General features: G+C 71.7%; 1 protein-coding gene across 2 annotated transcripts; it reads left to right on the top strand.

The window, feature by feature from the left end:
- Nucleotides 1–2,214: 2,214 nt before the first annotated feature.
- Nucleotides 2,215–21,448, top strand: PPP2R3B (protein phosphatase 2 regulatory subunit B''beta). Of its 2 annotated transcripts, none has more exons than XM_054585025.1 (13): nucleotides 2,215–2,538; nucleotides 11,188–11,373; nucleotides 14,405–14,508; nucleotides 14,691–14,793; nucleotides 15,173–15,247; nucleotides 16,297–16,383; nucleotides 16,618–16,774; nucleotides 18,314–18,362; nucleotides 18,787–18,876; nucleotides 19,028–19,203; nucleotides 20,055–20,173; nucleotides 20,248–20,354; nucleotides 20,686–21,448. In XM_054585025.1, exons 1-13 carry the CDS (start codon nucleotides 2,251–2,253, stop codon nucleotides 20,849–20,851), a joined length of 1,707 nt encoding a protein of 568 aa, XP_054441000.1. In that variant the 5' UTR covers nucleotides 2,215–2,250; the 3' UTR covers nucleotides 20,852–21,448. The 2 variants fall into 2 exon arrangements, with proteins under 2 accessions (XP_054441000.1, XP_054440999.1); XM_054585024.1 differs by lacking the exon at nucleotides 2,215–2,538 and adding an exon at nucleotides 6,410–6,743 and having other exon boundaries at nucleotides 20,686–21,447.

Genomic DNA, 21,448 nt, shown 5'->3' on the forward strand with positions numbered 1-21,448 from the left:
CCGCGCCGGGACCGGTGAGATCCACCGCCCGGCCCACACCCTGCCTCTGGGGCGCTTCCCTGCTCCGGCCGTGCTGCCACGAGCCACCTGCGGCTCTGGGGGGAGCTGTGTGTGGCTCACAGCGAAGAGATGGAGTGAGGTCCAGGCGTGTCACCACGCGTGAACCGCGGCTCAGGCGGCCCGAGAAAGGCGCGGCCCGCCCTCCCACCTGCCCAGATAACACAGCACGGAAGGAAGCCCACTCTGGAACTCTCCTTGCACGTGCCCTGTCCCTACCCTGCTCTTCTGTCCCCAGGGCCTCTCGCCACCCCTGGGAGACAGGGGGAACCAGCGAAGCCTCAGACCCCTGCTCCTGCTGGGGTGGACGGTGCCCATCCCCGCAGGCCTGGGGGCCCACAGCCCCTCCTTGTCCTCCTGGGGCAGCCTGTTGAGCCCGCACCGGCTGAAGGTGCAGTCTGTGTCCGTCCTACCGTTTACTTTTGTCCCCTTGGCAGCCGCACAGGCTCTCCCCTCCGCCTCCCCGCTGCGCCGAGGCGCATAAAGCCGTCTTGTGCAGCAGCTCCCAAAACCCCCCCCCCCCCCCCCCCGAAAACCACGGATGAATGGAGGACAGACAGGCAGCTCATTCAAGAGCCGGAGTGAAAGGCACACTTGTTCTGGGACAAGAGGCCTGTATGCGATAAAGGCGAGCGTACAGCTGCGCGCCTGTTTCCTTCTCCCCAGAAGGGGCAGCGTGGCGCACGCGGGCATCCACCGCCCGGTCGGTGCGCGGGAGCGACTCTCAGCCTCGCGGCCTGCGGCGCTGCCGCCCAACCTCAGGGCGCAGGGACGAGCGTCTGCAGCCGGGACACACGCCGCCGGGCCTGAAGTCCTCGCCTTCACACCGAGCGACGGCGTGCGTCCGGCTGGATTCACCCCGGGGAGACGCGCTTGGCATAACCCAGCCCTCTGGACTGGAAATGACCCCGAAAGGAGACCAGGACCCAGCACAAACGTCACAAAACTTTATTTAAAAAGAAATCTTAGAAAATAAAAACAGATAAAGAATAAAAGAAAAAGTTGGGTGTGTGCAATGGAGATTTAGCGACCCCGTTAGAAGTATAATCTTAAAATGGTTATGGGGAAAAAAGTCATTTAATTCCACCTCCATCAGAACAGATGTATTATTCTTGCAATTATAAAAGCAGTTAAAAAAAAAAAAGCAGTTTCCTGTCATCCCAATAAGTCCGTGTGTAAAGTAGCTGCACGCCTCCAACGCATCGCTTCTGGTTGATAAACTAAGTTTACTGTAAACAAGGCGCCTGCGCTCAGTTACCCGTTTGATTGACGCCCCGAACTCGAACTCGCGCTCGCCCCCGGTCCCCGCATCGCGCACGCTCGCTCCCGTGGTGAGGGCGGGTGGCGCGATGCGCGTGCCCGGCCGCTCTCGGTGAGCACGCAGTGCGCATGCCCTTCTTCCTCGTCCCGCTCCTCGCTCACAGCCGGGCCTCCAGGTCTCTCTCGCTGGGCACTCAGTGCGCATGCTTGACCCTCCGACCTACCCCCCACCCAACCAGACCCCAGGGAGCACGCACCGTGCTTGTTCGCACCTCCTAGGCCCCAGGGTTGCCTCCTCCGCCCGAGCCGCAGCCCAAAGAAGCCCCAGGGTACAAAAACCTGGCGCGGGGCGGCCCCCACACCCTGTCCCCGCCCCCACACCAGGTCGAACACACCCGCTGGCCCCACCGAAGGCTCCCGGCAGAATCCCCGCGGCCTGCTGTCTCCGCCGGAGCGGAGGCGTGCGTGCCGGCGTGCAGCGACCTGCGCCGCCGCGATGACGTCACGCGTCGCGGTGACGCGCGACGTAGGCGCCCTTCTGTGGGCGCGCGGCTGGCGCGGCCGTTTTGAAGCTGCTTTGCGTTGCGCGCGCTCTCCCGGGGCCGCCTCAGCCCGTACCACCGCGTCTGTGCGATCCCCGAGGCGCCAGTGCCGCCTCGTCCCGACCGCTGACCCCCGTCAGGCCGGCCGCCGCCTCCTGCCGGACTCGGGGCTGCGGGTCCCCACCTGAGCCCGGCCGGCGCCGCCTGCACCCGAGACCCGCCACCTGAGCCCGGCCGGCGCCGCCTGCACCCGGGATCCGGGATCCGCGACCCAGCCCGGCCGGCGCCGCCTGCACCCGGGCTCGCCGCCCCGCGGCGGCTGTGCCCTGCATCCGCGCGGTCCCCGGCGTGAGGAACGGGGCGCCCCGGGAGGCGGGGCGGAGCTTCGGAGATGCCACCCGGCAAAGCGCTGCAGCCCGTGCTGAAGATGAAGGTGGACGAGCTGTTCCTGCGCTGGCTCAGCGAGGCCGGCACGCAGGCCATGCTGCGGGACTGTCTCCAGCGCATCCGGGCGCCCGGGCGCGCCGACGGCGGCGGTGGCGACGCGGGGCGGCCCGGGCCCCCGCCCGCGGCCCCTGCCCCGGCCCCCGCGACGCCCGCGCTGCCCCTGGGAGCCGCCTGCAGCCCCAGGCACGGGCCGAACGTCCGCGGGACTCGCAGGTCGGCGGGGCCGAGAGGAGTAAGTTGCTCTTCCTTCCGCTAACGGCTGCCCAGGGCCAGGTAACTCGGGGCGCGGGCGCGTGGCAGGCGCGGAGGAGGCCGGTGGTGGCCACGCCAAGCGCGAAGCGCTGGCGCATGTTGTCTGTCAATTCCCCTCACCCCGCCCCAGAAAGACGGTTCTGCCTGCTGAAAAAAAATTAACCACTGGTGGAGTCCACTCGGGCCGTAAATTTGAGTTTGTTTCCAGTGGTTTGAGGGTTTTCTTTAGTTTCAGAGATGTGTGTGTGGTTCCTCTCGTTCGTGCGTTCCTGGATTGCTTCTTGTATGCATCCTGATCGGGAGAAACTCACAACGTGGCCTGTTGGGACGACGCTGGGATCCCATGAGCACCTGAGCGTGGCGGTTTCAGCTGTCATTTGTCCACATTTGGACAGAGGGTGGCCAACAAGGCGCCTTCTGCCATTTGGTGCAGGGTCCGCCTAGCAAGACGTGGCCTCCAGGTGTCATAGGAAAACGTGCGGTTGGACCCCGTCCTCTACCTGCAGCACTGCCGGGGAAGTTGCTGTTACTCCTTTAATTCTCAGGGGGCAGGTGTCTGTGCGCAGCCTTGAGCGTGTCATGAACGGATTCCCCTCAGCCTCCCAGGGTCCACCCCAAAATGCAGCCGTCACTCGGGGGAGAGCGGCAGGTGGTCCATCAAAGGCAGGCCGCTTGCCTCGGAGTTACCCACGGTCTTCTGTGGCTCTGAACCTTCTCTGGAAAGGAGGTGCCCCCGGAGAACAGACCGTGGAGCTGGAGGCAGCTTCGCAGGCCCCCAGGCGTAGCCCCTGAGAAGCCCAGAAGGAGGCCTGTCGCGGCCCCAGCCCTGGTCATGCCCGTTCCACGGGACCGTCGCGGAGCTGTGACCGGGGGCCGCGTCCCCCCGGACGGCCTAGGAGCCCCGTCGTGCCAGGCTGTGTGACCCGGCCGGGTCAGCAGGCTTCCTCTGGTGCCGGCAGCATCGTCCCCCCCGCGCCGACCCCTGCCGGCTCGCGGCACCGAGCTGAACCGCTCACGTCTTCTGGACTGACCCCCCCACGGGGCCCCTCGCGGGGCTCCTGTGACAAAGCCCCGCAGCCTCCAGGGTCGGTTCTTGCGTTTCGTGCTCCGTGGCCGAGTCCGCGTAGCAGCGGAGACGCGGGCCAGGCACAGGTCAGCTCTGCGCGAGGAGGCAGCGGGCGCCGCAGGCCCGGGTCCCGGTCTGCGAGTCCACGGTCCGGCCAGGGGTCCCGGGCCGGCGCAGGGACGGGCCTCCCGCCTGGGGGTGGCGCAGCACGTGCTGTGAGGCGCAGTCTGTCCGGGCTGCCTGGGCTTCGGTGGAGCGGCCGACAGGCCCCCCAGGACCGGGAGGGCGGCCCGGGGTGCTCCTGCCTCCAGCAGCCAGGCACCAGGGGAAGGGAGGTGCTCGCGCAGGGGAGACGGAAGGGGGTGCAGGGGGTGCCCCCGGGAAGGGGGTTCAGAGGGGGATCGCGGTGCTCAGGCTGGAGGCAGAGCAGGGGAGCAGGAGCCGGCCGACGCCGCGTTGGCTGGGGTCTGAGTCCCGGGCTTTGGTGGGGCAACACCTCCGTGCCTGTGCCGAGAGGGAGGTGGGCCGGTAGGGGACGCGTGGCTGGCCGTCCAAGCTCCGGACCAGCATCCCTCCTCCGGGGATGCAGGGGAGGAGGGAGGAGGAGGGCCCCTTCGCAGAGGGGCCCGTCGTGGGCAGGACGGGGCCCGTCCGAGGCGAGTGCCTGGCCTTCCCGCTGCTTGTGTGGCTCCAGCCCTGCGCCCAGGGTCGCCTGAATGCCGCCCGCCCCCCCGCGGAGCCGGGTGGCCGCCTGCCTGCGGTGCCTGGGAGCCCGCGGGAGGGGCCGCTCCGGCACCCTCACCGCCCCCGCCCCCGCTCCCGGGTCACCCAGCACCCCTCCTCCGCCCCGCTCCTGGCTACGGACCGCGCCCCCCACCCCTGTCTGGGGAGAAGTTCCAGGGGTTGCCCCCTGCGTCCTGGGCGGCACGCCGGGGGTCCGAGGAGGGTGGACCTGGGCAGAGACGGGGCAGCAGCGGGAGCCCCGAGGGCGCAGCCCTGACAAGAGCCTGAGGAAGGAGTGCGGTCAGGTGGTGCGGGGCCCTGAGGCACCCAAGGGAGAGGGACTCCCGCCTCAGCCTGTCCTCTTCGCCCCCATCTCGGGGACGGGCGGGCGGGCGGGGACGAAGGGGGCCGCCTGCCGTGGAGCTGCTGGGAGGACTCCGCACCGGCACGGCGGGGACCGTCCCTGCTCGCAGCCCACAGCCGGGCACGGGTACCGCTGGGGGCTCCGTGGGGTGCGGGCTGCGCTGTAGGTCCACCAGAGCAGTGTCTGTGCGGGTGCCCTGGCCTCGCCCCCCCAGCACGGGAACAGGGGGCGCGGCCGGGGAGGCCACGGACCGGTGCTGCCTGCAACCCTGAAGCTCCCGCAGAGGAAAAGGCCTCGACCGGTGGGACAGCAAGGGCGGGGAGACACTGGCTCTCGGGGCCGTGTCCTTGTGAGGCCGGCGCCGAGCTGAGGGCACCGACGTCCTTGAGTCCCGGGGCGGGGGGGCCACAGGAGCTGGCGATCCCTCTGCGTGTGGCGCTGTGCCCGGCAGGCCCTGGACGCTGGGTGATAAACCGGGGCCTGGGGAGGCGCAGGGACGAGGAGAGCCCGCCCTCGGGGGAGCGTCACGGGGGGCGGGCGGGGTGCTCCCCGGGGTGGGGCGGAGGGGGCGGGGGGGCGCCGCCACGGCTGGGGCCCTGAGTTGCACAGGTCATGACGGTTTCGGGGTGGGGACCCCAGACGGGGCCCTGGGGGCATCAGGAGCACGTGGTGAGGCGCTGCCTGGTGGGCGCCGGCCCCACGCGTTCCCAGGAGTCGGCCACCGCACGGCTGTCCCTCCCGTCCTGGAGGACGTCGTCCGGCTGGCCCGTGGTCCCTGGCCTGTGCCCACGCCCCGCCGGCGCCCGCGCGCCCGCACCCAGCGTCCGGGAGGCCTGCCGCCCCAGCAGGGCCCGCGGTGCGTCTCAGGCAGGGCCCCTCCCAGCGTCTCTGTGGACGGGACTGGAAGTCCCATCGGTGCCCTGTGTCCTCTCCTCTGTCCCACGCCCTTTGGTGTTCGGGGTCCTTGTCACGGGTGTGGGCTGTGGCCCGGGGTTGTGCTCTGGGAGAACCGCGTCAGTGCTGGGAGACGTGCCCCTCGAAACCCCCAGGTGGGACCTCCTGGGGCTCTGGGGGCGCCTGGGCTGCGAACTGGCACCTGGGCCTGACCCCTGCCGCCCCCCACCTGCCTCACAGTCGGTAGATCCCTTTCCACGGCATCCGCATCCCCTGCGGGGGCCGGTGGGGTGGGCTGCAGCACCCCCCGCCCTGCGACCCTGCCTGCGCACCTCCCGGGGCTGGGCAGACAGCCGGAGCCTGCCCTGGGGGCCGAGCCCCACGTGGTCCGCCCGGCGGCGGGCGGGGCGGGGCTGGCTGACCCTCTGCCGAGCCTGCGGGGAGGGAGCAGCTGCTCCCGTCCTGGGCCAGGGCAGACACACAGGGCAGGGCGCGCGCGCCGGGAGGCCTGCCTGCTGCTGGACGGCCTTCCCTCCTCTGGAGCGCGCCTTTGTCCCCTCCCTCCGGACAGCTCGCAGGCGGTGTCCCCAGGTCCTCCGTCCGGCCGCCCTGCTCTCTCAGTCCCCTCGTGCCCTGGGCGGGCTGAGCCGCCGACGGTCGCCTGCCCCGAGCCCAGCGCCGCCCTGCGCCCCTGCCGCCGGCAGCGCAGAGTGGGGCCGGGACACCAGCTTCAGGAGCCGCGGCCTCGGGCGCCCGCCCGCCGAGCTCCCCGCTCCGCTGCTGCTGCCGCCGCCCCGCGGGCCCTGCCTCCCCCACCCTCCAGCCATGTGCCCGCCTCAGCCTGTGGCCTGCGAGCGGCCCCGGGCCGGCCCCCACAGCGCCCGCCCGGCCGCGCATGGAGCGCGCTGAGCCCGGCCACCCTCACGGTCCCGCCCGGCACCGCGGTCGCCTCGAGCCCCCCGGCCCGGCCCGGCCCCGCGAGCCCGGGCCCCGGTGGCCCATGCGCGCGGACATGCGGCTCAGGGAGCTGTCCCTGCGCCAGGACCCCGACCTGCGGCAGGAGCTGGCCTCGCTGGCCCGCGGCTGTGACTTCGTGCTGCCCTCCCGGTTCAAGAAGCGGCTGAAGGCCTTCCAGCAGGTGCACGTCTGCGCGTCCTTCCCCCGCGCCCGCCGCGTGTCTGTGGCGGGTCCCCCCCTGGTCCCTCGCCCGTCCCCGGTGAGGTCGCGCCCGCGGGAGGGGGCTGTTGTCACTCCTCGGGCCTCCCCGCCCGGCAGCAGCTCGGGTCTGGGGTGGCGCGGGCTGGGGAGGTTGGCCGGGGCGAGTTCCCTCTGAAAAGAGCGGCGCCCGCTGTCCCGTGGTGCGGCGACGGGTCCTACGCCGGGCGCGCCCCGCGGCTGCGGGCGGCCGCTTTGCCCGTTCCCGGGGGCGTGAGCTGCCCGTGCACCGCGGGGCTCGGCGTTTGTGGGCGCCCCGGGCAGCCCTCCCTGGGACATTGGCGTGCACGCACGTGTGTGAGATAGAGCCCAGTTGCTGCGGCGGGCGGTGCCCCGCGGCCGCCGTGTGGTTTTTACGGGGACCTGTCGGGACAGTCACACCCTGTGCGACCCAGGGGTGCCTCTCAGGGACCGCTCGGCGCTTGAGGGCCCGGCGACCCCCCGACGTGCTCGGGCAGGTGACGCAGTCTCCCCGTCTGCGCGTCGTGTGTGTCTCGGGTTCGTTGGGCACGACCGCAGACAGCGTGCGTGTGGGGCTTCGCGTGACATCTGAGAGCCCTTCAGGGCGGTTCTCCCTGAGGCCACGTCCCCCCCACCGCTCCCCCCGACCCCGTCTGTGCTCGGGCTGGGGCAGGGGCGGGCGCACGACACGGCCCCCGCCCTTCCGAAGGCCCTGCCTGCTGCTTTCCGGGCTCGGACGCGCGCCACGCCTGGTTTTTCTCTGCGTGGTAACATCACGTTGTGGCCTGGACACAACGTGACGCCAGACCTGACCGTCCTGCTTGGGGGAAACAGACGCTTCCCCCCTGCCGGCGCGTGCGTGGGCGTTTTTCCTGCACTGCCTTTCAGCGTCGGCGCAGCTTCTGGGTTCGCTCGTCCGTCCCGGCCGCATCCTTGCGGCGCTGGCTGCTGGCGGGTCCGGGCTGTGCGACGCCCCTGCTCTCGAGGGAGCGTGTGCTCACGCGCGCCCGCGTCGGGGACCTTCGACGTGCGTGCCCGTCCCCAGCGGAGGGGGACGGGAGGGGCGGCCGCCCTGCGGGGTGCCGTGGTCGTGGGGGGCTGTGTCGCGTCCTTCCCGTTCGCCTCCGCCGCCGCGTGTGGCCCGGCCCCCGAGTGTGCTCGGCGGCGGGACGGCCGTCCAGCCAGCACGTTCGCCCCGGGGACGTGGAGCCCGTGCGTCCCTGCGGCGGGACGTCCTCGTCCCCACAGAGCCCGCGGGTGCCCGGCACTTTCAGGACGCGGCGTGTGTGTTGTGTGACGTGAGGGCACCCTCAGGCCGGGCCCGAACGAGGGGGTTTCTGTCCGGGAGGCGGGAGCCCTGCCTCAGTGTGTCCCCCGGCGGTGTGTCCGCGCGTGGCTGGCCCGGCCTCGGTGAGGTGCCCGGAGGGCGCGTGGGTCCGGCAGGGCCCACGGGGCGGGTCATGGGCGCGGGTGGCAGGCGACCGCAGGGCGGGAGGTCCAGTGGGGCCTTGGGCCACGGCCGCTCGCTCGGGATTGTCCTGTCCGAGGTCGCGGGCTCGGCGGGTTGCCGTGCGGGGCCCGGGGCGCCCTGGGCACGGCCCGTCAGTGGCACCGCCCGCCTCCTGGCCCCTGGCCCCGCCGGCTCCCCGCACACACGCAGCAAGGGGGCGCCTCGCCCAAGGACACGCTGGAGGGTTCTGGGGAGAGCGGGGGCGGGAGGGCGGGACATCGCTGAGAGAGAGAAGTGGCGACCTGTGGCCTCTCGTACGCGCCGTGACCGGGCATGGAACCCACGGCCTTGTGGCGTCAGCACGGGGGCTCCCACCCACTGCGCCGCTTGGCCAGGGCGCGGGCCGAGGGCCTGCAGAGAAGCCTTTGCCGGGGCCTGCTTTCCCGTCCTCATTCCCGGCCCCCGAGAGACGTGGGCCGTTCACGCCACAGGGTCGTCCAGGGACGGGTCGGCCCGGGGCGTGCGGGGCCCCGGGAGCCCAGGGCAGAGCCCGGGAGCAGGCTCGCCCGCAGCCCTCGTGCCCTGGGGCCGTGCGGCACGGCTGGGCCCCACGGCGCCGCGGGTCCTCGTCTCGGGGGGCGTCCGCCCGGGGCCCCCGCGTTTCCCGGCCCGCGCCGGCGCAGGTGTGCTGGCCACGGGGCCCTGCCTGTGCCGTGGCGGCCGCCGCGGCCTGGCCTGTGCAGTTGGGTGGGCCCGGGTCACCCCAAGTCCCGCACGGGCCCCCGAGCACTCGGAGCCGGGCCCTCCCAGGCTCGGGTCCGGAGCAGCGTGTCCGAAGGCACCGCCTCGGCCGCTCTCCCGCGGAACCTACCTGCGCTCCTGGGCGGCCGCCCGCGCACGCACGGAGCTGGCTTTGTGCGGAGGCGTGTTTTCCACCGGCTTGGGCACGTGTGCCAGCAGCACTGCGTGTTCTGGGCGGCCCACAGGCATCCCTGCGATTCCTGGAATGGGGATGGGCCAGAAATAGCTCTCTGTCGGGGAGGGGGGTCAGGGAGGGCGGCAGCGGGGTCGTCGCCCTGGCGACGCGTCAGGGAGCCAGCCTGGCCCGGAGGAGGGCCGAGCCGTGGCGCCCGGCACCTGCTCTGCTGTCCCTCGCAGGGCCCGAGTCCGGCTCGCACACGAGCTTGCCGGTTGCGTGGCCGTCGCCGACATCCCCCGGCCACTCGCGGTCAGGAAACGCCGTTTGTGGAGGATGCCGCGCCCCGAGCCCGCGGCCCAGCCCGGCAGGCGGCCAGCCCCGACCGGGGGAAGAACGTGTTCCGCAGCTGTGCCCGGACGGGTCTATTTATGTCCCGGAGATCAGGCCTGCAAATCCCCCGTGTCCGCACCGGCCTGCGTTCTTTCTCGTCCCGGCCGCTCTGCGGGGGCTGCGGGGGACGCTGGGCTCGGCCGCCACGCGTGCCCGGCTTCGGCGTGTCCACCTGTGCCTGCTCCCGGGGCTCGCGCCCTGCGGCTGCCCCGTGGACACAGTAACTCCCTCCCCAGCTTGGGGGGGGTCGCACGCCCTTCCGTACTGGGAAATCCCGTGAATTAAAACCGTACTTCACGTGCCTGGCACTGTCGCCTGGCCCGCGGCTGCGGAACACGGGGGGGCTCCCGTCGCGTGGGGAGGCTGGACACACCGCGTGCAGGTGTCCTGAGCCCCCGGGACCGGCGGTGCCCGCGGGGAGGGCCCTGTGTCCGGCCGCCCTGGCCTCGTCCTCGCTGCCGTTCAGCGGCTCTGTCTCTGTCTGTGTTAAGAAAACGTCCGTGCCCACCTCCTCATGTGTGTCTGACAAATAAACCTGACATTTTTCAGTCTGGTCTTTGTTTTTCACCCAAGGATCTTTACCCATTTACATTCAGTATCGCTCTTCAGCCGTTGGGATTGATTTTCAGTCTCATCTCCTGTTTATTTTCCCCTCGGCTTCCTCGTCTCCTTTCTCTGGTCTCCTCCTCGAGTCTGCAGGGCACCCTTTCTCCCAGCTTCTGCGCACCCCTGGCGTGGGAGCCATGCACTCCCTCGGCGTGCGGAGTCCCTGTCCTCCCCCGCCCCGCCCCCGCCCCGCCCTCTGCACGCTGCTGCTGGTGTCCCGCCCGGCCGGGCTGGACGGGGCAGCGCGGGCCCTCGCAGCTCCAGAGGCTGGGTGTGCGCATTTGGTCTCCTGGGCACCGTGGTGCTGGGGGGGTCGGGCGGCGGGCGGTCCTGGCCTTCGGTGGGCGCTGCCCGGGGACCCGTGTGGGCCGTGAGAGCCCAGGGGCGTGGGCGCCCCTCCGTGCAGACACACCGTGCGCGTCCGCGGTGCTGTGTCCCTCGGCTGTGGCCCGCATGCGTCCCCTGCCAGGTCCCGTCCACCCTGTCTCGCCCGTGGGACCGTCTCCCGAGGCCTGGCCGTGCCTGGCCCCGGCCCGCAGAGCCCGTGTGCGGCGAGCTTCGCACCCCTGCCGGGGGGTGAGCCTCCCCCACGCCACCTCCCGCACGCGCGGCCCGCCTCCGCCGCCATCGGACTTCAGCCCTGGGGCCGGCACTTCCCGCCAGGATGCGGGCAGCTCCCGCCTTGTCCGCTGTGGCCTCCGCCCCCGGCCTCCCAGAGCGCCTGCCGGTGTCTTCGCAACAGATGCGTGGGGGCGAGAGCGAGCTGTGACCCGTCCACACCGCAGGGGGGACCGGCCCCGACCAGAGCAGCCACAGCCGGGCGGCCTGACCTCGCGGGGGCCCCGGGGCAGGTCTGCACAGGGCTGTGCAGTCCCCGCAGCTGGACGCGCCCCCCCGCCACCCCGGAGCGCCGGCCGCGAGGAGTCCCGTCCACCCCGGGGCCGGCGGCTCCGCACACGGCCGTGCGCCCAGCACACGTGCTCATGCACAACACGCTCGCGTCCGGGGCCTAACCAAGCCGTCTCCTGTGCTGCTCCCCAGGTCCAGGCCCGGAAGGAGGAGCCCCGGCCGCCGGCCTCCAGCCAAAGCATTCCAGCCTTCTACTTCCCCCGCGGCCGGCCGCAGGGCGCGGGGGACACCGACGCCGTCATCGCCCGGATCGAGCGGGCCTTCGCCCAGTTCCCGCACGAGAGGGCCACCATGGAGGACATGGGCGCCGTGGCCAAGGTGGGCGTGCGCGGCCCGGCCGGGCGTGCGCATTGCGTGCATCCGTGCCCGAGAGTCCCGCGCGCGCACGCGGGGCCTCTTGTTCAGTCCTGTGCCGCGTGTCGGGGGACAGGCGCGCCGCGGCCGCCTCCCAGGTCGGCGTGTGCGGGCCCCCGCGTCCCCGGGGAGCCCTGGGGCGTCCCGCCGGCCCCTCCGTGCCCCCAGGGCCCACGCGCCTCCCTGCCCGCCTGGCGCTTGTGGCCGGTGAGTCAGGACCGCGTGTGCAGCTGGGACTTCAACTCGCGAGGGGCTGCTTCCTCCTCGGCTGGGCGTCACGGTGACCCCTGTGGACATGTCCAGGCGCAGCACGGTCCCTTCAGCGGGGCGTGTTGTCCGGGGGCCCCAACGCCCACCCCGGTGGACCCCCCCGTCCCGCGCGACGGCTGCGCCCGCCCCGGCCCCTGTGGCCCCGGCGCTGCCTCCGTGCCCTGTCCCCCGGCTTCCCCGTCCGCCCCTCCCCGAGGACGCCTCTCCGTGCCCGCGGCCGCCCGCCCGCCCCGGGGCCAGCAGCCCCACGGGCTCCCCTCCGCGCGCGCTTTCCGGTGCCGCCCTGCGCGGCTCCTTCCCTTTCCTCGTTCTCGAGGGACGGCCTTCGCAGGCCCCGTGCCCACGAGGGGCGTGATGGTGGGACGATGGGGCACAGGCTGCGGAAGGTGCCCCCCGAGCCCCCTCCACCGGCCCAACGGCCTCTGAGCTGCGGGTGCTCGGCCCCTCCCCTCCCTGCGCCGGGGACGCGGCCCACCCTTCGGCCCCCCGTCAGTCCTGACGATGCTTCCCCTGGAAAGTGTTGATTCGACCTCCACGTACGCAGTTGTAAAGCCTTGCTGCCATCTGCACGTGGGACCGTTTTCCCGGGGCCACGTCTCTGTGCGTCGCCGCAGCCGCGGGCGCAGGAGGCGACGCTGCTGTCTGGCACCGTCAGCGCCCGCTCAGGTCCTGGCAGCGCCCGCCCTGCCCTCTGGACACCGCGCCGCGGCCGTGAGCGGTGAGCAGGCAGAGGGCAGGGGTGGGGGCGGCGGCCGCCCTCACCTGCTGGGCGCGGGACTGCACGGCCCTCTCTGGGTTGGTGCCGACCCCCCGCGGGTCCTGGTCCCTGCTTGCCACGCGCCTGCCGTCCCGGCCTGCTCCCGTCCACGTGGCATGACCACAGCGCTGTCCCCGTCCCAGGGAGTTCCCGTGCGTGGGACACGGTCCCAGTGCCACGTGTCCTGTGCAGCGAGGTGGACGCCCGGGGTCCCATTGTGCGGGCCGGGCTGTGTTTCCGGGTGGACTTAGGCGTCAGGGTGCTGTAGGGCTGCGGGGTGTGGGTGTGGGTGTGGGTGTGGGCGTGGGTGTGGGTGTGGAACAGCGTGTCTTCCTGTGGAGGGCCTCACGCAGCTGACGCCACGCGTGCGGCTCGCTCCTGCAGTCTGGAGGGTCGTGGGCGCCCGCGCGTGCGGGGCCGCGCTCAGCGGTGTCCATCGCACACGGCGCGGCCCCTCCTCGGGCGCCCGCCCTCCCGCGCCCCGTGCCTCCGCATCCCCAGGCCCATCGGGGACTCGACTCCAACCCCCGCGCCGCAGCCTGGGTGTTGGCCCGGGGCGCAGGTGCACGCGGGGAAGCGGCCCCTCCCAGGACAGGTCATCCAGCCGACGGCGCAGCATCGGGCCCCTGGTTGGAGTTGTCACCGCGTCCTCAGCGCTGCGCTCGGCTCCCCCGGCAGGCCTCGTCCCCGCGTCCCAGGCCGTGCGTCCCCGCGGCGTTGGAGATGCTGGCGGCGACGTGGCTTTACCCGAAGTCGGCAGCACTCCCTGCAGGGCGCCCACTGCTGCTGCTGCTGCCCGCGGCGCCCGACGGCATGTCTTCCGAGCGCGCCGGCCTCCGGGGCTGGACCCCGCGCTCGGGCGGACGAGCGCGTGTCAGCGACTCCTCCGTGGTCCGTGGCGAGGCCTGCGTGTCTCGCAGCCGCACCTTCCCGCTGGCTGCCGCCTCTCACGGGCTGCTGAGCTCAGCAGGGAAGCTATTTGGGGCTTGGGGGGGGGGGCGGGGGGCCTGTCACCTGCTCAGCGCCTCCCGATGACAAGTTGTTTACAGTCCTGGGGGAGGGAGCCCGGAGCCTCTGGCCTGGCTCTGGAGCCGCGTCCAGTTTTCGTGAGAGGCCCGGCCTCAGGGTCTCTCCGTGGCACTGCCCCTTCTCCCACTCTGGTCTCCTTCCTTTATTCTCACCCACTCTGTCCACAAGGTTTTGTTTTTCTTTTCCAAGCAGCAGTGTTCAGTTTCAGTGGCTTTTCCCTACTGATTGTCTGTTATGCTGATTCCGAAGCTTTTCTGGGTCAGCTGCTCTTTCCCGCGGACACGGGGTTCGCGCCCTCTCCCTCCAGCCCCCCCACCCCGGGCAGCTGCGCCCGCCATCCGTGTCCCCTCCGCGCGCGTGCAGTGCACGCGGCCCTGGTGCCTCCTCACGTCCTTCCGCAGCCCCACGGTCCTGCAGGTCCTGTTGGGTCTCCGGTGCGCGCAGGCGCGGGAAGGGCGCTCAGAGCTCGCAGCCTGGCCGTTCGTTGTGGGACCGAACGCTCAGTTCAACAAGGGCTCAGTTCAGCGTGTGTCAGGAGCGGAGGACGGTCCAGCTCGGTGTGCGCGCCCGAGGCGGGCAGGTGTGCCCGACTCCCGGGGGCGTCTGCAGAGGTTCGCTGCGGTTCTCGGCGGTGTGCGCGCGCCGGAGAGGGTCCCCGACTTGCCGGGCTGAGGGTAGAAGCTGCACAGTGGGTCAGCCTTCCTTCCTAGCGCAGGTCCGAACGCCTGGGCGCCCGCCCTGGCCACCTGCGCGGTGCACGGTGTGACGTGGCGGTCACGGCCGCGGTATTCTGCAACGTGCACGGCCCTCGTCTCCCTGGCGGGTTATCAGCCGCTGCTCCGTGTCCAGAGTCGCGGGCGTGCTGCTGGCCCGTGTCCTGCTCCGGCGCCCGGCGGGGGCACAGGGGCCACAGGCTCACACGCAGCGCCCTGTGTGCAGGCCTGCGGCTGCCCGCTGTACTGGAAGGGGCCCCTCTTCTGCTGCGCCGGCGGGGAGCGCACCGGCTCTGTCTCTGTCCACAAGTTCGTCGCCATGTGGAGAAAGTGAGTTCTGGGCCAGGCGGGGGCGGGGGCAGGGATCCCGGGTGACCCCGCAGTCACAGCTCGTCCTGCGGGGCCCCCCTTTACGCCCCACATGGTGGAGCCCCGCCCTGGGTGTGGGCGGGCGGGCGGGCGGTGTGGACGGTCCGGCCTGAGCAGCGGGTGGTGGCGCCTTGTGCCCCCAGGATCCTGCAGAACTGCCACGACGACGCGGCCCGCTTCGTCCACCTGCTCATGAGCCCCGGTTGCAACTACCTGGTGCAGGAGGACTTCGTGCCCTTCCTGCAGGTGCGCCCACCGCAGCCCCGCACACCCCTCCCCGCCCCTGCCCCGTCCCGGTGCAGTGCAGCGGGGACGCCGCCCACAGGCCGGCCCTGCGGCCCCGCCTTTGGGTGCTGCCAGCCCCAGAGCTGGCTCAGCGAGCGGCCTCCGCTCGGAGTGCGGACGGCACACGGGCCTGTCCCTCCAGGCCGTGCCCGGCACACGCGCCCTGGCATGGGGACGTGTGGTTTTACGTCAGCAGGTGCCTGCGACTGTGCCCAGGCGCCGTGTGGCGTGGCGCGCCGCAGCCCCTGGGATGGGGAGGCACGGTGCTGGGCAGGGTGGAGCACGTGGAGGTCCTCCCGTGGCCCCTCGCGCGCCCAGCTGGGCCCCGTCTCCCACGCAGGATGTGGTGAACAGCCACCCCGGCCTGGCCTTCCTGAAGGAGGCGGCGGAGTTCCACTCGCGCTACATCACCACTGTGAGTGCCCGCGGCCCGCCTGGCGGGATGGGCGCCTGGGGACTGGGTTCCAGCCGCCCCCGCCCCTCGCCCTAGAGGAGCTCCCTGGTGTTGGGAGGGCAGGGCGCGCGCGGGGGCTCAGCGGTGCCGCCTGGGCCCCTGCCGTCCGCTGCTGCACGGACACAGGCCGCCTTGGGCCGCTCTGCTGGGAGGACGGGACGTGTCAGCGTTCGGGGAGCGCACCTGCTGCGTCCTCCAAGTGGGGTGTTCTCTGGGCCCTGAGTGTCTGCCGCCCTGGGCACTCGTGGCCCCGGGGACACAGCCGGGCCCCACCTCCCCAGCCGTCTCTGGCAGCGCGCCCCTGGGGGCCACCCCTGTCGAGGTTGGTGTCCCTCTTGGCCATATACCGAGACCAAGGGGTCCTATCTCCACGCAGCCTGGGCTGAGCGACGGTGGCGCTGGCATCCCAGCGGCTGCCTGGGGCTCTGGCTGGAAGCGGACGCCCCAGAACACGCGGGTGCACCCACGGGCGGGGCGGGGCGGGGCGGGGCGGGGCGGGGCGGGGGGGAATGGCTGGGCATTGATTTCAGACCCAGCCTGCGCCTATCACTGCCCGTGGGGGCGTCGCGCGCCTGGAATGTCGACCACAGTGTAAAGAGGCCATGGAGTCACCCGTGGGGTGCACGCACTTCGTGCACGCGCATTGTCCCACACCGCACGGGGGGTGGGGTGGGGTGGGGTGGGGTGGGTGGGTGGGGGGTGGGGGGTGCGGAAGGGGGGAGGGCGCAGGTCGGGGACCAGCGCTGAGCTCGCGCGCAGGGCTGGCCTCCGTGTGGGCTGCGGCGTGACCCAGCCCGGCCTTCCAGCCCCACCGCCCACCCCTCCGCGGCTGCGGAGCCCGTTTTAACCAGGCGCGTCCGTCCCAGGCACAGGCCCGGCCCCCACGCCCAGGCCGAGCCCCGCCCCTCGCGTCCTCCGCGAGCGGCGCGCGCCCTCTGCTGGCGGCGGGCAGTCCTGCAGCCGCGCGCCCGGCTGCGTTCACGCCGCCCCTTCTCCCCGCCCCCCCCCAGGTCATCCAGAGGATCTTCTACGCCGTCAACCGGTCCTGGTCCGGAAGGATCACCTGTGCCGAGCTGCGGAGGAGCACCTTCCTGCAGGTGGGCGGTCGTGGCGGGGCACCCACTCCTTGCGTCCTTACACCCGTGTGTTCGGCCGCCTGTCCGTCCTGCCGCCTGCGCAGGAGGCCCGGCCCTGGAGACCGTGGGATGGGGCCCCGGGGAGAGGCAGCGGGCGGTCCAACACAGACGCTGCGCTCTGACCCTCGGGCCGGCCCTGCGCCCCCCGCGGCTGGTGCCCGGGAAGCGCGGCGGCATCCTGGGCTTGCTCGGCAGAACGTGGCGCTGCTGGAGGAGGAGGCGGACATCAATCAGTTGACGGAGTTCTTCTCCTACGAGCATTTCTACGTAATCTACTGTAAGTTCTGGGAGCTGGACACGGACCACGACCTGCTCATCGACCAGCAGGACCTGGCGCGGCACAACGACCACGGTGAGCCCGCTGGGGCCAAGCCCGCGGAGGGGGCCTCGGCCAGTGCGTCGCTCCCCCAGAGCCTCTAGGGCGCTTTGCACCCCGCATCCCGCCGCCTCGGTGTGTCCCTGGGGATCAGGACCCGCCGCCTGTCGGTTCAGGCCAGAGCTTCCAGGGGCGTCCTCACCGGCTGAGCGCGGGGGCCCGGACGTGTCCCTTCTGCTTGTTGCCTCCTGCAGCGTCTAAGGGGTGTCCTGGGACGGGCCCAGCCGGCCGTTCGGAGGGGCCCCCCGTGCGAGGCCCAGGTGCGGTTTCTTACCTGCTCTGCGGTCTTAGTTGACCTACCTCCTGGGGGCGGCACAGCAAATGGGGGACCAAAGCAACAGCAAACTGTTCTCTCTTCTGGAGGCCAGACCTCCAAATGCAAGCGGTTGAACGATCCTCCCCCGTGAGGCTGTGGGGGAGAACGTGCGGGCACAGGACCGTGTCCTGGCGCGTAGCCCTCACCCTCCCCCGTCCTGGGGACCCGGCCTCTGAGGTCCTCGCGCTCCCTCCCCAGGCTCCAGGGAGGGGCCTTCCACCTCTCCCAGCTCTGGGGGCCCCGGCGTCCGTGGGCGGGTGGCCTCTCCTCGGGGTCTGCGTCTCCTCTTCTGTGTCTTCTCAGGACATTGTCCTGGGATGCAGGGCCCCCCTGCCCCAGGGCGACCACCTTTTACATCCTTCACTGATTCCACCTGTGAACTCTTTACAAATAGGTCGTTTATAGGCTTTGAGGGTCAGGACGCGGATGTATACGTTTTCGGAACGTGGATTCCAGCCTCGAATGTTGTCAGGTCACTCCCGGTGCAGTGACCAGCGCTGAGGCCAGGCGGGCGGGGGCTGCGGAGGGATGGCCTTCGTCCCGAGTGCTGAGCCCAGTGCTGTCTGTGGACTGAGCCGTGTCTCTGACCACGTCCCCACTGAGTCCTCGCCCGCAGGACCTCAGGACGGGGTGGCGTGTGGGCACCCGTCCCAAGGCAGGCGGCTAAGCTGAGGTGAGGTCCCCAGGGCGGGTCCTGAGCCAAAAGGACTTGGGGGCCTTACACAAAGAGGAGACGGGGACACAGACCCACCCAGAGGGACGCCCGTGGGAGGGCCCAGGGGAAGACGGCCGTCCCCGCGCCCAGGAGAGGAGCCTCGGGGGAGCCGGCCCTGCCCCCGCCCAGGGCTCAGCCTCCGGCCCCCAGGACAGGTCTCTTTTCACGTCTGCGGACGTCACGTTTCCCTGGGACGCATGTGCAGTCTAACCCCAGTCAGGGTGCCGTGAGCCCTGAGGTGTGACGACAAGCCTGTCCCTATTTCCCCCCTCGCTCCCCCCCCAACTCCATTGTGGGGCCCCGGGGCGCCTGTGCCTCCGAGCCAGGCTCTGCCAGGCTCTGCCCGGCCCTCGGGCGTGCGCGGGCCGTTCTGGGTCAGGGTCCGCTGCCCGGCCGGCAGTTCAGCGCACGCCCCGCCCCGCCCCGCCCCACGCCACGCCCACACGCCCCACGCTGCCCCGGGCTCACAGCTGTCTCCCTGCAGCCATCTCCACGCGGATGATCGAGCGGATCTTCTCCGGAGCTGTGACGCGGTACGTGTGTCAGCCGGGCCATGCGTTCTGCTGACGGTGCGGCCGCGGTCCTGGGTGCACGTCCAGCTCCGGGTCACTCACTGCCCGGCCGTGGGCGCTGCTGGGACCGGAGGTCGGGAGGGGACACGTGCTCCGGCACACAGGACTCATTGGGTCACGAGTGACAGCCACGTGACAAGCCTGTCATGTCACGTCATGTCACCCAAGGTCATCAGTAAGGGCGGGTCTGCTCTATGGTCCCACGAGGTCATAAAAGGGGCACATAAGGGGGGCCCTGGGCCTCCAGTCTGTGAGGTGCAGGGGGGAGGCTGCAGCAGCTGCGCCCCCAACCTGGGCCGGGAGCCCCCCCCCCGGAGGGCCCTCCTGGGGCGCACACAGGCACGGCTCCCGGACATGGTCCTGTTTCTCGATTCCTGGAACCCAGAGGCAGGAAAGTGCAGAAGGAAGGAAAGATAAGCTATGCTGACTTCGTCTGGTTTCTCATCTCCGAAGAGGACAAGAAAACCCCGACCAGGTGGCTGGGGGGTCCCCCGCCCCGCCCCGCCGGGGGAGCGCCCGGGGACGCGTGGGGCCATGCCTGGGGACTTGTGCTTGTCCCAGGGGGTGTGTCCCGGGGGCGGGGGGGGGGCGGGCCGGGGGCCAGGCTGACGGCAGCCGCCCGGCAGCATCGAGTACTGGTTCCGCTGCATGGACCTGGACGGGGACGGGGCGCTGTCCATGTTCGAGCTGGAGCACTTCTACGAGGAGCAGAGCCGCCGGCTGGACTGCATGGGCATCGAGGCCCTGCCCTTCCAGGACTGCCTGTGCCAGATGCTGGACCTGGTGAAGCCCGCCTGCCCAGGTGCGCCTGGGGGCGCGGGGGCGCCCCGCCTGGTGGGGGGCCCACGTGGAGACGCCGGCCCCGGCCCTGCTCCCGCGAGCGCGCCCGGGCAGCGGCGGGATGTCGGGGGCCTGGTGGTGTGGCTGGTCCCTACGTTCCGACCCACATCAGGCTGGGTCCGCCCTTCCCATCCCCCAGCCCTGCCCCGGGACGAGGTCCTGTGTGCGCAGCGTCGGGAGGCTGGCTGTCCCCGCCGGCTCGCCCACGCCTCTGCCTGAGCCCTCGCTTTCCGGTCACACTGGCTGGGGGCACTGCCTGGGCCCCCCGGTGCCGGGCTCTGCCTCCCCTCCCTCCCTCCCCGAGCAGCTGGGGTCCCGGCCCGGTGCAGGGACCCTCAGGGCAGCCGGGGCTCCACCCGCCCCCCACCACAAACGCCCGTCCAGCAGGCGGCCGGCAGTGCTCTGGGAGGGACGCGGGACCCCTGGGGGCAGACACGCAGGGACTCAGCCCCTCTCCTCCAGTGTGCCTGCTGTTGAGTTTGGGCATTTGAACAGGATCACCCTGGGACCCTGCTGTCCCTTGTCCCCAGCCGACCACGCGTGTGCACAGTGCCCTGTGGTGGCCGTGCTGTCTGCTCACGTCTTCCGTGCACTTCGCTGCCTCCTGGCTGCCTGACCCTGGGCTCTGACCTCTATCCGACCCCCCCCCTACCCCCCCCCCGCACCCTCCGTTCAACCCATGTCCCTGCTCCGACCTTGCTCGGGAGGCCCTCCCATGTCCACGGCTCCGGTCGCACAGCCATGGGGGACATGCGGGGCCGGTGCACGCGCTCCTCAGCGTGCTCCCAGGCCTGAGCGCCCCGGTCCCCGCAGGGAGCATCACGCTGCGTGACCTCAAGCGGTGCAAGCTCGCCAACGTGTTCTTCGACACCTTCTTCAACGTCGAGAAGTACCTGGACCACGAGCAGAAAGAGCAGGTGTCCCTGCTCAGGGTGAGTGTGGCCGGGGGCCCTGCGTCCCAACGCCTGTCTGTCCACCCACCCGCGTGACACGCGTGTCCTCGCAGGAGGCGGAGGCGGAAGGCCCTGAGCTGTCGGACTGGGAGAGGTACGCGGCCGAGGAATACGACATCCTGGTGGCCGAGGAGGCTGCGGGCGAGCCCTGGGAGGACGGGTGAGCAGCCTGCAGTGCTGGGCGGGGCGCGGGACTGGGGCGGGCGGGGGCGGGGCCGGGTGGAGCGCGGGGGCGGGGGCGGGGACTGGGCGGCCCGGGGCGGGGGCGGGGGGGGGCGGGGCCGGGGTGGAGCGCGGGGACTGGGGCGTGGGGGGGCGGGGCTCGACTCACTGCGGCAGAGAATTCGCATCCAGGGACCGCGTTGTGCGCTCCCGCTGGTGTCTGGGCGGAGGAGTCTCCCTCCCGGGCCAGGTCCGGGGCCCCGGGGCCACCCGCTCAGGTCCCTGCCCGTCGAGCAACAGTCCCCCGAGCCCTCACACGGCCCCCGCAGGTACGAGGCGGAGCTGAGCCCCGTGGAGCAGAAGTTGAGCGCCCTTCGGACGCCGCTCGCCCAGAGGCCCTTCTTTGAGACCCCGTTGGCCCTGGGCGCCGCCAACCTGTACGACGAGGAGGACGAGGACGAGGACGGGAGCGACGACGACCTGCCGCCCTCCTGACCGCCCCCGGGGCCGTGGGCGCGGCCGGCTGACGCAGCGGCTTCTGCGTGGGAACAGGGGCCTGCGTGCGGAGGCTTTGGAAGTTGAGCTCTTCACAGAAAACGAGGTGCATTTGTACGGAACGAAGAAGTCTATTTAGTCACTCGGCGCCGAGGCTGGTGGCCAGGTGGCCGCCCCCCGGCCTGGTGGCCAGAGCAGACCCGGATCCCGGGGACGGTTGCGACGCCCAGTCGCGGGGCCGGCCTCGGGCCGCCGTGGGGCTCCGAGTGGAGGTGTTTGGGGGCGGACGGGGCCCCGCGGACGGTTCACGCCGCAGGAGCCAGGGTCTGTCCTGGGCGCACCTGCCCCGCCGCGCAACCCGCACCTGCGCGGACGGCCTGCGTCTTGGGCTGCGAGCGTCCTGGCCCGGCGCCCCGTTCGCCCGCGCGTGCCGGGCACTGGGTGCCCCGCGTGGTGCTCCTGTGAACGTGTCCTCCTGGATGTACAACACGTGTCACTGGAACTTTCCTTTGCTGTGTAGCGCGACCCTACAACGTTCTACGAGATCACATTTGTATTTTCAAATAAATATTTAAGGGTTTCCACCCCCAGGCTGTG

This window comes from Pteronotus mesoamericanus, unplaced genomic scaffold (assembly GCF_021234165.1).
Source record: "Pteronotus mesoamericanus isolate MK-2021 breed Mesoamerican mustached bat unplaced genomic scaffold, CSHL_Meso_final contig_80, whole genome shotgun sequence".
Taxonomy (NCBI): domain Eukaryota; kingdom Metazoa; phylum Chordata; class Mammalia; order Chiroptera; family Mormoopidae; genus Pteronotus; species Pteronotus mesoamericanus.

Bases quoted from the DNA above. Each gene is read 5' to 3' on its own strand.
- PPP2R3B (XM_054585025.1), top strand. From the start codon at position 2,251: ATGCCACCCGGCAAAGCGCTGCAGCCCGTGCTGAAGATGAAGGTGGAC. The intron at 16,775-18,313 runs GTGAGCCCGCTG...GTCTCCCTGCAG, and splicing joins GGCGCGGCACAACGACCACG to CCATCTCCACGCGGATGATC. The intron at 20,174-20,247 runs GTGAGTGTGGCC...GTGTCCTCGCAG, and splicing joins AGCAGGTGTCCCTGCTCAGG to GAGGCGGAGGCGGAAGGCCC.